Raw genomic sequence first — 13,208 nt, forward strand, 5'->3', positions numbered from 1 at the left:
ATTGTGCTGGCCATTTCAGTTTTGATTTATGCAACATCTATTGATGCCCCCAGAGTCTGGAATGCTATTGCCAATAAACTGCTACCAATGAGATCTTCTCTCAAAACTGCTCTAGAGGAGTTGTACACCCCTAGCTGCCGCTGCTATTCATTGGCGTAAAATAAAATGTTTCGCTCCGGATGACGCTGCAAAGTATTATCTGTATTTTTGATTTAGCGTGCTGATCTTAAAGGTGCATTGACAAATTTGATACTCCGACTGATGCTTCTGTTGTTGTGGAGTAACTCATGCAGCCAGCTATGACTCTAGGTTATGGAGTTACATGTTATTTATGCAGTTTATTGTAAAACAATAAGGGCACAATCCCTATGATTACTGTTACATTGCAATTATGGCTTTATTTTTTGGTGATCTCGAAAAGTTTTTTGGTTTGGACATGTTTGTTTTGTTGTAGTACGGAGTTAGACTGATGGCCTTAATCTTAAGTTTTCTTGTGGTTGTTGTTTGACTTGCATCCCACTGGGATTTTTGCACACAGCGTTGGTGTACGGTGCTTTTTCAGGAATATTTAGCTGTTTTTTTTTCATGGATTTTCTGTTTGCACAGTCACATAGTCACTTTTAGATGTTTTCTTGTTCGTGTTTCTGTTTTTTGTTTGTTGTGGTTGCACCCGATTCAAGAGCCGAATGGCTCACAGGGCTATACCAAATAAATTTAATAAACTGAAAACTGATCTTAATGCGGTCACATTACAATACACTACATGCGTGGGGGCCAGTGACATCTTTCACATTGTACAACAATGGTTTGTAATGTTAAGGATTCCCACACCTCCGATTAGCAAGGTTGGCTACGTACGGTGCGAAATAATTTGCTGTGGGTTTCTCTCCATGTTTGTCACTGATTTTGTTTGTGTCTGTTTCAATTAATGTCTGTCCATCTCTGCGACTGTATTTATCATTTAGTCAATCTCTTTGTGTATCTCTCCCTGTCTTTGTGTTTCAGTAGGAATGTCAGTCTGTCTCCTTGGCTTTGACTTTATCTCTGGGGTCCCCTTCTATCTGCTGGGCCCCACTTTGTGTCGACAGCTTTGGTGGGGAATACACGTACAATGGAAGGAGTTTGAAGCAAATTATGTGGATGAGGGGTATGTAGAAGACAGGAGTAGAGGGATACAATTTAGTGGCTAAATAGACGATGAAATGTGGAAGACAGGCAGAGGAGAATAGGAAGCTCTTGAGCTTAGATCTGAAAAGGGGCTGGAGTCGGCAGTGTGGAGACCACTAGGGGGTTCCTGACGTTCGAGGCTGCCGATGAAAATGAACAACCTCCGTCTGAGCAAGTGCCTCGAGAACTGGTCACTTTAGTAGAATATGCACTATTTCCCATGTAGGTAACCTGTCAGAAACTTGATAGCATTGCTGCCTAGTTGCTCAGGAGGTGAGTGTCTCATTACAAAGTTCACATCGCGATGTGATCCACACACCTAACCCTTGGTGGATCATCGTCATCAACAGCATCTGGTCTTTAAGCGACCTTGGATTCTGTGTACTCGTTTGAAGAGCTGTGGTCAATTGTATGAAACAAATTGATGGATCGGTTAAAGCGACAAATCTCACAGGCAAAATGCTTACATTGATTTAAATTGTTTTTGTTTTTTGCAACCAGACAATTGGCTCTACGCCTTTTTGTACCGTTACCAACATTGTGGCCATTTACTAGCAAGAGGTAAATGAAGAAAATACACTGTACGTTTTAATTGTTTTTAGTGTTAACTCGCATCATAATCTCAAGATTTCAGTTATATATTTGTATTTTCACACAATTTTTGGTTCCCACCATTAACACTAGAAATTTACTCATGGCATTTTACTTGTAAGCTTCCTCCCACCCCACCCTCAACCCTTGCTCTGTGGCCCTTCCCATAAGTCCTGGCTGCGAGCCATTAACATACCTCTCCCAAAGTCACAGAGCGTGAATGTTGGGGTGGACAGAGAATGGGTGGTTAATTGTAGGTTGATACACACTGGTGCTTAACTGTAAACTGGAAGAACTGTACAATTTTAAAACTTTACTTTTCATTTGCACCAACTGTTGTGTTTTGTACGGGGGTAATGCTCCTGTCATGTAAAAAGTCATTAAATTAATTGTGTTGATCTTCATACTGTAGAAGCGATCAAATCCTATTTTTCTGTTACAGTTTCTGTTGAAGACATACATGTAACTACCATAATTGCTGAATAATTATTCCAGTAATATATACAAAAATATGGGCCATTGTTATTTGCTTTGGGTGTTTAGTCCTATAATTAATGGAATTCATACCATAAAGTGTCACCATGTTTTTACTACCCTGTACAGCATTCTTTACGTTAAATATGATCATAAATATGATTTTCATATTTAACGTCCTTTCTAAAATGTTGTGCTATTGTGGAGTAGGGCATTCAAATAACTTACTGCATGTTGACGGTTGTGTTTTCTTATCCAGTGATTATTGCGATGGCAATAGATCTGGTATTTTTTTGTCATTATTTACAGGCACGAACATACTGCACTGGAATTTTCATTTGGGTTATATAAGAGTAAACAGTATTTTAGGAAGTGATATTTGTGTTTTATTAGCCCATCTTAATATTGCGTAAGAACTCTGCTATTGTGTAATAGTTGGTACTTAACAAACTTTTGTAATGTCTCTGTTGTAATGGTGTTGGCACAAAATCATGTTTAAAGCGTTGCTAATGGAGATCTGTTTGGCTTATTGCCTCATTGACCTAGCAATCTTGGAGAATTACATCTATGCCTAAGTATATAAATTCTCGTGTAGAGTGCGAAACATGATTTGGGTTTATGCGAACATATTTCGACATGTGGGTTGGAGCATAACTTAATGAATAAAGGTATTTTTCACAATGATATATTGACATGGATATACTATTTTATGTAAATATGAATATCGAACCATATTCAGATTTTAACAAACTAGCTAAATAAATTGCCATGGAGATTTGACTATGGTAGGAAGTGGAAACATAGTTATGTTTTCAGCATAAATTAGACCAAAAGCAACATTCATCATCACATAAAGTGGGCCATTTAAATAAAGCTCATGTATTTTTAATCTTGGCATTTATAAAGGTGCTCTCATCATTTTGAAAGAAAATTTTACATTACTTGAAAACCGAAGTAATTCACATTTTGTCCAAAAATGTTGGCAAGTCACATCGACATTACTATTTCATCCAGTTGTTTTCCAGACTATTATTTCTGAAGCATGGAAGTATGCCTTTGTTGTATAAACATGTTCGAGTAGTAATGGATGACATATTAATGAGAAATATATTACACGTGGGTGGCTTGGAATTGGGTCACTCATCATAAAGCACATTGGTTGAGATGCTGTCTTGAGTTTGACATGCAACACCCATTGTACCTTTAAAAAGGTGCTAATATATTTGTGTAGCATTTTGAGGCTCTTTAAGTGAAATGCAAATAATAGAGATTTGATAATGATTTTGTCTAATCTTTTGGTATGATTGTATTCTGCGTGTATGCCTCTGAGACAGGTTATGCAGCTGTACTGTGACGCTGGGTGCCCCACAGAGAAAGAGAAGGGCTAAGAGTTCATTCTTCAGCAAGAGGAGAGCATCACGACGACATTTCAGCTGGAACGCTGCTATAAGGCGACACAGACATGGACTCCGGGTCAAATACCAGTCCTCCCTACCTCCAGGTAAAGAGCTCAGTGTACTTCCACATGTACTCGTTAAACTGGAGGTTCTTTGTAACTGGATGCATTCTCGTGTTCAAAGGTCACTTGTGTGGGCTTATTTATTGCAGTGTGATCTTTTGATATTGATCTGTTATTGGTTGTTTGAGGACTTGAACTGCATGAAAGGTGTGCAATACAATTAAGAATGCCTTGCACATGTTCTTCGTGAAAAAGTATTTGAGCAGTTGGGTGAATGAAAAAAACATGTTTTTTCATTGCAATAATCGATTAGTAACTCAGCTTTTATATACTGATACATGCACAATCAACTTGCATTGACAGTAATGTATGCAAATTATGCATTTATGGTATCTAAAAGGGTCTCAACAGCTCTTAAGAAACACACATTTCCTGTTTACTTGCTCAACCTAGTGTTGCAAGATAGACCAAAGTTACGTGCAATATTTTTTTCAGTAGCTTTAATTTTTCGATCTTGTGTAACTATATATTTAGTAATTAAGCACACTTTTTGTCATGGAGTACAACATTTCTTTTTTGTCATCGGGTGGCAAGGTGATACAATGGTTAACACTTGTGCTTCACAGAAAATTATTGGGTTTGATTCCTGACTTAGCACCTGTGTGGATTTTGTATGTTCTCCCCCTGTTCTGCATGGGTTTTCTTCGGCTTCTTCTGTTTCACTGCTAAACAAAACATTACAATCTAACTGGTTTTGGTTGAATGTCCCAGTGCTGAAAAGTTACCTGATAATTACTCAGTTGAGATTACATTTAACAACATCACCTCCTACTTGGCAGGAACCTCCTGAAAGGTCTTGAGACTCTGTAAGGCTTTCCTGGGTAAACAAGCATAATAAAATAATAACACTCCCTTATAGGTGAAGGCCATGACATTCGTTTGAATCTTACTCTCCACCTTTGGAATGAATGTTAATTGAAAACATTTACTCTTTCTACGTGACTTTACCGAAAGAACCAAAGAGTAATTCCTGCAGTCACGAAAGCTTCAAATCAAGTTTGAAAACATTTAGGCTGTTGGAGCTCATGCATTCTGAATTTCAGAATCTAATATGCTCGCTCAGTCGAACATGCTGCTAGGCTGTAGAAAGGCATGTACATTGATGCCTGTGAACTTGTGAAGGGTAAACTTTGAAAGGCTAACTTTTAATAGAACAAGTAAAATATGTCACATGATCCATTGTTTTATAATGCACTTGGCCCTTTGGGTCTGTACCGTCATTTGAAACTTCATCCAGCTGTTCAATAAGTGCACTGCACTTGCTTCTGGCAAAAAACTTTTTAAATGTTGTCATGTTGGACTGAGTTTGGCTAAAATCGTATATCTTAATAATTGGCTAAGCATGATTGTGGATCAGTGACCAGTAGAAAATAGGATATACACAAATTTAGTGTAGTATTGTACTCGTGTGGCATACAATATTCTTGAGCAAGTATGAGTAAATTATGAATTTATTTTTTCAGCATGGACTTATACATTCAACATCACTTTGACATATAAACCTGATATCTATTAAGCGTATTATTCACCCAATGGATTATGGAATATTCCAAAGGGTTATCCTATAGAATTTAGGTTCAAGGAGGTCATCATCCTCTAATTCAACCTTGAGTCGTCTTATTGCATAGAGGAGGAATGTTTCTTTGCACAGGTGCAGATTTTAAGGGGCACCAAGAATGTTCCTTTTTTGTCTGCTGCTCATTGCTATAGTATCAGATTGCAGGTATATTTTAAAGATTAAAAAAAGAGTTAACATTTTTGTAGGAGCTGCACATGTTTAATAATGGTCAACTTAATGTATTCAAGTGTGGACCATTAATAAAGTGCTGCATTTTTTCTCTTGGGGATTCCGAGGTCATTCCATTGAAAGCGCAACTGGAAACTCGAAGTCGATTTGAATCATGATTACTGGGCATCATGCAAATTTATAATAAAATAAGTCCTCTACATACGGCATGAATCCTCTTAAATATTTAAAATTATTTAATACTATAAAAGTAATGTGCAGGTCCAATAAATAATTGTAGATAGACTGTTGGAGGGACAACATAATTAAATGATATTCTTTGGTTCTTTACCAAAATAACTAAAGAATATGAATTCCTGCAGTCACGAAAGTTTTAAGTCAAAATATAATTTAATGAGTTACACAAGAGCAGGTGGGAATGTTTTTGTAAAAATAAGTGAATTGTCATGCAAATAACATTCCAATGTGTCCAATGAAATTTTTTAATCAGTCTCTATTACGTTTAATGACATGAATCAGAAAGAAGAACACTTGCCAGGAAATGTAATGCAAGCTTAAGTGCACTAAGAAGCATGGACAGGTGCATATCCATAATTACAATGAGCGAAAGAGGAACACATGAATCAGAGAACATACGCAAGTCTGTTAAGGAAAGCAAGTATGATTGGACAAAACATAGCACTAAAGGGGATGATGGTCACTTATTGTGGTTAATAAAGAGATAGGCAAATGCAGGAATATGCCCAAGAGGACGTCCACCACAGAGATGGAGCGATGGGATTTGCTTGTGTGGAGAAGCTCAATTAAATAAAGCATTCTGTGCCAGTGGCAACAGCTTGTGGACATCTTCACTCAAGTAGATAGAGGATGATTGATCATGAGTCTTCTATAGTCCCTCTAAATTTGTCAAGAAGATTGGGAAAAGTGGCATGAATAGTCAGTGCACAATCTCGCAGTTGTGAATTTAAGCATTTAAGGATGTTTTCTATGAATAAGAACAACAATATTATGAGCATATCTGGAAGCCTTCCATCTGCAGATGAAATATTTTAACACACTGGGTGGGCATGCATCTGTAATGACAAGGGTGACACCTGCCGGCCTGTAGGGGTAATTACGGTTATAGCTGCTTTACATAATGCCTTATTATGAAGGGGCGTATCTGGGGTAAAGGGCAAGGGTGGAGTCAGTCGAGAAGCTCCGGGAACCAACGCCCAAGTGGTTCGGGGCTGTTAGTGTGGGATCTGGGTCCTGGTCGCGTCACTGCTTGTCATCATCTCTTTGTCTTCGACCACATGGCTGTTATTCTGCAACACCAGCTCCGTCGCCCCCACTACGCTCGGGGACCAGCCAGTGTAGCGCCAGACGGAGATGGGCTGCGTGTTTGGACAGCCGAGGTGTAGCCGCGTTACGAAGTGTATCGCCCTGTGTGCTCTTAATAAATAAGAAGCCTTCTACTAGACGTGTGTCGGAAGTCGCTCACTACACATCCATAAGTCTTGTGGCCACCAATCCCTCTCTTTATAGTACACTTTTCACTCTTTTAACTACCACTGCTAATTTCACATTATCCCTTGTTACATTTTTAATAATCAAGAACAGTCTCCATAAAATCAGAAATTATTACATTGCAGGAGTAAACATTTTTTCAGCAGCTAGAGGGCAGGAGTGTAGCATACAGTGAGGGGAAAAAAGTATTTGATCCCCTGCTGATTTTGTACGTTTGCCCACTGACAAAGAAATGATCAGTCTAGAATTTTAATGGTAGGTTTATTTGAACAGTGAGAGACAGAATAACAACAACAAAATCCAGATAAACGCATGTCAAAAATGTTATAAGTTGATTTGCATTTTAATGGGGGAAATAAGTATTTGACCCCCTCTCAATCAGAAAGATTTCTGGCTCCCAGGTGTCTTTTATACAGGTAACGAGCTGAGATTAGGAGCGCACTCTTAAAAGCAGTGCTCCTAATCTCAGTTTGTTACCTGTATAAAAGGCACCTGTCCACAGAATCAATCAATCAGATTCCAAACTCTCCACCATGGCCAAGACCAAAGAGCTCTCCAAGGATGTCAGGGACAAGATTGTAGACCTACACAAGGCTGGAATGGGCTACAAGACCATTGCCAAGCAGCTTGGTGAGAAGGTGACAACAGTTGGTGCGATTATTCACAAATGGAAGAAACACAAAAGAACTGTCAATCTCCCTCGGCCTCGGGCTCCATGCAAGATCTCACCTCGTGGAGTTGCAATGATCATGAGAACGGTGAGGAATCAGCCCAGAACTACACGGGAGGATCTTGTCAATGATCCCAAGGCAGCTGGGACCATAGTCACCAAGAAAACAATTGGTAACACACTACGCCGTGAAGGACTGAAATCCTGCATTGCCCGCAAGGTCCCCCTGCTCAAGAAAGCACATATACATGCCCGTCTGAAGTTTGCCAATGAACATCTGAATGATTCAGAGGACAACTGAGTGAAAGTGTTGTGGTCAGATGAGACCAAAATGGAGCTCTTTGGCATCATCTCAACTCGCCGTGTTTGGAGGAGGAGGAATGCTGCCTATGACCCCAAGAACACCATCCCCACCGTCAAACATGGAGGTGGAAACATTATGCTTTGGGGGTATTTTTCTGCTAAGGGGACAGGACAACTTCACCGCATCAAAGGGACGATGGACGGGGCCATGTATTGTCAAATCATGGGTGAGAACCTCCTTCCCTCAGCCAGGGCATTGAAAATGGGTCGTGGATGGGTATTCCAGCATGACAATGACCCAAAACACATGGCCAAGGCAACAAAGGAGTGGCTCAAGAAGAAGCACATTAAGGTCCTGGAGTGGCCTAGCCAGTCTCCAGACCTTAATCCCATAGAAATCTGTGGAGGGAGCTGAAGGTTTGAGTTGCCAAACGTCAGCCTCGAAACCTTAATGACTTGGAGAAGATCTGCAAAGAGGAGTGGGACAAAATCCCTCCTGAGATGTGTGCAAACCTGGCAGCCAACTACAAGAAACGTCTGACCTCTGTGATTGCCAACAAGGGTTTTGCCACCAAGTACTAAGTCATGTTTTGCAGAGGGGTCAAATACTTATTTCCCTCATTAAAATGCAAATCAATTTATAACATTTTTGATATGCGTTTTTCTGGATTTTTTTGTTGTTATTCTGTCTCTCACTGTTCAAATAAACCTACCATTAAATTATAGACTAATCATTTCTTTGTCAGTGGGCAAACGTACAAAATCAGCAGGGGATCAAATACTTTTCCCTCACTGTACATGCCATTCAGCCATTCATGAGATGTGCAATTGGGAATTAAAAATAAAACTCTGCATTTGTCAGTGAAGCCCCAAATAAATTAGATATTTTAATGGACACCCTCGTTAAAATGACCAAACTTTAAGTATTAAAAAGTTTCTACATCATTAGACCTCCTTTGCCAGTACCAAAATGTAATAATAGGGTTTTTACCCTTTTTTCTGGCAACAAACTGAAACCTTTTTACAAGGATTCATGTCGGCATTAACCTGATGACGCCTTTTGGCATCATCTGGTCGAGCACCAATTGGGTCGAGGCTCAAAAGAAAGCCGTCCCTTGGTGTGGACCAATCAGTTTCAAGGACAATGCATATATTATCATAGTATGTTTTTTGTTTGCATTTTGACTGCAGGTATTGTGGTTAATGCCGACATGAATCCTTGTAAAAAGGTTTCAGTTTTGTTGCCAGAAAAAAAGGGGAAAAACCCTATTATTATTCAAGAGTTACTTGGGCTTCTTTTTGAATTATAAATACAAACTCACTGTTAAAAAGTATTACTCTTTAAGAGCGTAACAAAATACTTGCTGCAGAAACCGGGAATTCATGGTAAAATGTGTTGTTATATATGGGTGGGAAATGCATACTGTCTCTTTTTTCCTATTATAAAAATACTGCAAGTACGACCACATTTAGTTCAGCAACTGGTCTATTTTTGGTGGTGGAACTGCCATTGTGGAACTTAAATGCAGTGTTGTATTGGATTGTGCAATATCCTGGCACCATACTATTACTGTGAGGAATATGCAGCTTGGCAGGATTCATGCTTTTGTAGAGATTCTGTTGCTGTGAAACAAAACACCTGCTTTTTGTTAATGCGAGGCATTCATCATTGGCCTTTATAGTTTATCTTGACGTTGAAAGCCATAATAGTAAAACGTTTAAGTATCATATATGGTAAAACTTGTGTATTTGGAATACAATGGCCATTTGCTACTGTGAAGTTGTACACTTGCTGCATAGATAATCTTGACACCAGGTTATTCTTTAAACTATTGGGTTAATTTTGGTCCTTGTGCACTCAATGTTAATGCTTTGTGCAAGGTCAATATTTGCTTTATCCTAAACTAATTAGTTACATGTCTTCTAATTTACAGTGGTGAAATGTTTTAAAGCCCCGTCACACTTGCCTGGTGATTCAATAAATTCGCGTTTTTTAGACCCACATTGAAATAAAATGTCTTCTGGTTGTAACATACGTGTGAACAGTTGCACCTGTAGTGACTGCACACACTTTCTAACTTCCTGTGTTTATCAGTGATTTGTGCATTGTGTCAACTGCTGAATTAATCTTTTATCAGGTTTTTTTTTACACTTGTACTCTGATAACAGCGATCTTAACTAATTTTGGTTAATTGTAGGCCGTAGCTGACTATCTCTGCTGTAAATGGTGTGTGGTTGATTGAGATGCGTAACATAAACATGCATTTAATCCAGATATTTCAGCTTGTAATATAGTTTTGTCAGCTCCTAAAAAAGTTACCTTTGAAATTGTTCAAAATATATCTTTGCCTAAAATACAAATATTGGCTGGATATATAATAAATATGTGGCGAGGTCATAAAGTATGTGGGATACAAGGACTCGTGTTTTCGGTGTCAACGGGAGTGTAATGTTGACTCAACATGCTGACATACCATCTTTTCTGGATTGCGCAGACTGTTTAATGTTTTACTCTTATTGCGTCATGGAATTTTTTGAATTCTTTTAGAATGAAGACCAAGTTTGTAAGTTTGCCATGCACTCATTGGAGGTGATGACATTTCAATTTTAACATAAATAATTCATTAAAAAAATGTTAACCGTTTCATCAAAGTTATATCTTTTTTTGTTTGCTTACACTACCTTTCATGTATTTTCGCAATCAAGTCATTGAAGCGTGCTCTTTCAGACGGAGGAGGGCATGGTGTCTCAGCTTTCTCCACGGGCCGCCAGCAACACCATGAGGGCTGTGGATGAGGAGGACCTTGGTCGGGTGCTGTCCCGGGACCGCTCCTTCGACACGATAGTGCGCACGGCGCATGAGTGCCCCGTCTCGGAACGACTTGGCACATATGATGAGGCAGACTTTGAGTGTATGTCACCCCTCCCACATTTAGATATATTAGTGAAGGGAAAAAAACCCATATTACACTTGCAGCTTATGTACATTCCATATGTGCATTAATATGAGTTTTAATGCCAGTTTAAATGTTTTAAAGTTTAAAACACATGTAGAATATCTGTCTCTGTTCAGGGCTGTAAGTATAAGTCAGCAATTCTCAGGGAGACACTGACCTTGACTGTATACAAAATTATGAATACATTCTTTAAGTATTTGCACATAGCATATCAATGTCAGAAATGTTTACGGAGTTGCTTTGGCTGAAATGTGCATGCTACTCACCTTATGCTTTTTTGCATTTTCCGCCTTTTTGATAGGATATTTAACTTGCTCTCACAGCCTACATTCTTGGTATATTTTAATGTCTTACCCCTGTTGTTGAGCATTTATGTGCATGATAGTTTACTTGGGTGCCTATTCACACATGTTAGTCATGTCATGAATGACATGATGTTCGTCTGTTCAAAACGTTGTGTTTTTCTTGCAGTCCATCGCCACTCTTCACACCACATTCACCATCCGCTGTCCTCGCTGCATTCCAACCGCTCATCGCAACGCCGCAAGCGCTCCTCGGCCCGCACATCGACCAGCTCTGAATTGCCTGAGGGCAAACCTGTGGTCCCGAGTAGTGCAAAGAACTTTCAGCACATGGTGGGTTTTGTACACTCTGCATGCTTACTTATTTTGAAGTTGTGTGACTATATTCTGCATATTGTGTGCAGCATGGGTTTATTTGAATTTTAGTGATTCGAGGATAGATCCTTGTTTATGCATGCAACCCAGTGACTTGCAGTTGTTGTGTAGTTTAGCATTGGCGAGGAAGATGCGTTCGAGGATGCCGTGCATCGCTCCCCGATGGCTGGCGATGGTGCAACAACTGGGACTTCGGTGGAAAGTGCCAATGAGTGAGCACCATTCCAACTTAACCTCAACTTTGCTATGCTTTACTATACAGTACAAACATCACCATACTAACATCTTTGCCCAATCATTTAAGCATTTATTAACATTTCAAATAAAAATCAAAGCAGTCTAAACTGTCATCCGTTATTTGTATCTTAATCTTTTGAGCTTTCTTGGTGTGTGTATGTGCTTGTATTTTGTGTGTGTGTTTGATGCTTGGAATTCCATTAGTGCATATGGTACACCGAGCTGCAGTTATGACTTGAGGGAGCGGCGACGCATCGGTAGCATGACAACTGGCAAGGACGATCGCTATGCACTTGTCCCCACGGATGAAGTCGAGGCGAGCACACTTGGCAACTACGACCTGGACGACATGAAGAGTAAGTCACCCTAGCCCAGAGCTCAGTTCTTAGTCCCAAAGTGTAAAAACCCTGAATGAAAACTTGTTTTCACGAGTTATTGATCCTAGTCTCTGGCACTAAATCTAGGTCTAGCACATAGTGAGCCTCTAACACTTGCTTTTTCAGTCAATGTTTTAAGAGCTAACCCGTTCAGTCAATGGCGCTATTTATTGTGCCGTTGTAATTCAACATGCCATTATTTAAGACGAATACTTTATTGTATAGAATGACTTGATTGAATAGGATATCCTGGTTAACTTGCAGTCGTGGGTTTTCGAAAAAATGCAGGTCATTGGTCTCTCTGAGTAGGGAACACATTTTTGGATGAATGAGGCTGTACAGAAATAATAATGCAAAGAAAATGTTTGCTCACTTGAATAAAAAAATCCACTTGTGTAAAAATCCCCTTCAGTTGTGTTACTGTCAATACAATTTACATAGCTGTAAATCATTACGCTTTACCATAAACAACATTGAAATACGCACAAATGCATACGTTACTATGCTAGTACAGAAACATGAATTTGATGCGAATTCTAATATTTGTCATTTCATGTTTTAATGCTGCCCGACCAGAGATGTGGAAATTCCAGCATTGGTTAAGGGCTGCCAGGAAGAGGAAAAAACCTCTCCTGGTCCATTGAGTTGGAGAACACTTTGACTTCAATGTATAACATAATATTCCTGTAGTAGAAATGCCGATGAATTGATGTCCGTCTTGATTATTTGGTTGTATATTCAACAATTACAGCTGCATTATAAATCAAACATGGGTTTTGCTGCAGGAAAGCAGATGTCGGTGCTGCTCTTGCAGCAATACATTTCATTAAAGCATGAACTAATTGCCAGTATTGGTTATATTGGATGTTAGATGTGGTTAAGTATTGATGAGAACTAGAATAGCATTGCCATCACCATGAACTGACCTCACATGCAAGGGAATTTTTGTTTTAATGCAACAAAAAATCACCCCCTATAAC

General features: G+C 39.2%; 1 protein-coding gene across 3 annotated transcripts in view; it reads left to right on the forward strand.

The window, feature by feature from the left end:
• SLC4A3 (solute carrier family 4 member 3) overlaps nt 1-13,208 on the forward strand; it is a 40,166-nt gene that overhangs the window by 7,459 nt on the left and 19,499 nt on the right. For 2 of the 3 annotated variants that reach the window (XM_032962310.2, XM_032962302.1), the window contains exons 2-6: nt 3,567-3,733; nt 10,709-10,892; nt 11,409-11,572; nt 11,726-11,826; nt 12,056-12,207. In XM_032962310.2, the coding sequence (XP_032818201.1) occupies nt 3,695-3,733; nt 10,709-10,892; nt 11,409-11,572; nt 11,726-11,826; nt 12,056-12,207 (640 nt within the window). In that variant the 5' untranslated portion in view covers nt 3,567-3,694. Of the gene's footprint in view, nt 1-3,566; nt 3,734-10,708; nt 10,893-11,408; nt 11,573-11,725; nt 11,827-12,055; nt 12,208-13,208 lie in introns of those variants that run through there. The other variant, XM_032962319.1, reaches the window with a different exon arrangement.

This window comes from Petromyzon marinus, chromosome 2, assembly GCF_048934315.1.
Source record: "Petromyzon marinus isolate PM22_M1 ecotype Great Lakes invasive population chromosome 2, UKy_Petmar_22M1.pri1.0, whole genome shotgun sequence".
NCBI classification, from domain to species: Eukaryota; Metazoa; Chordata; class Hyperoartia; order Petromyzontiformes; family Petromyzontidae; genus Petromyzon; species Petromyzon marinus.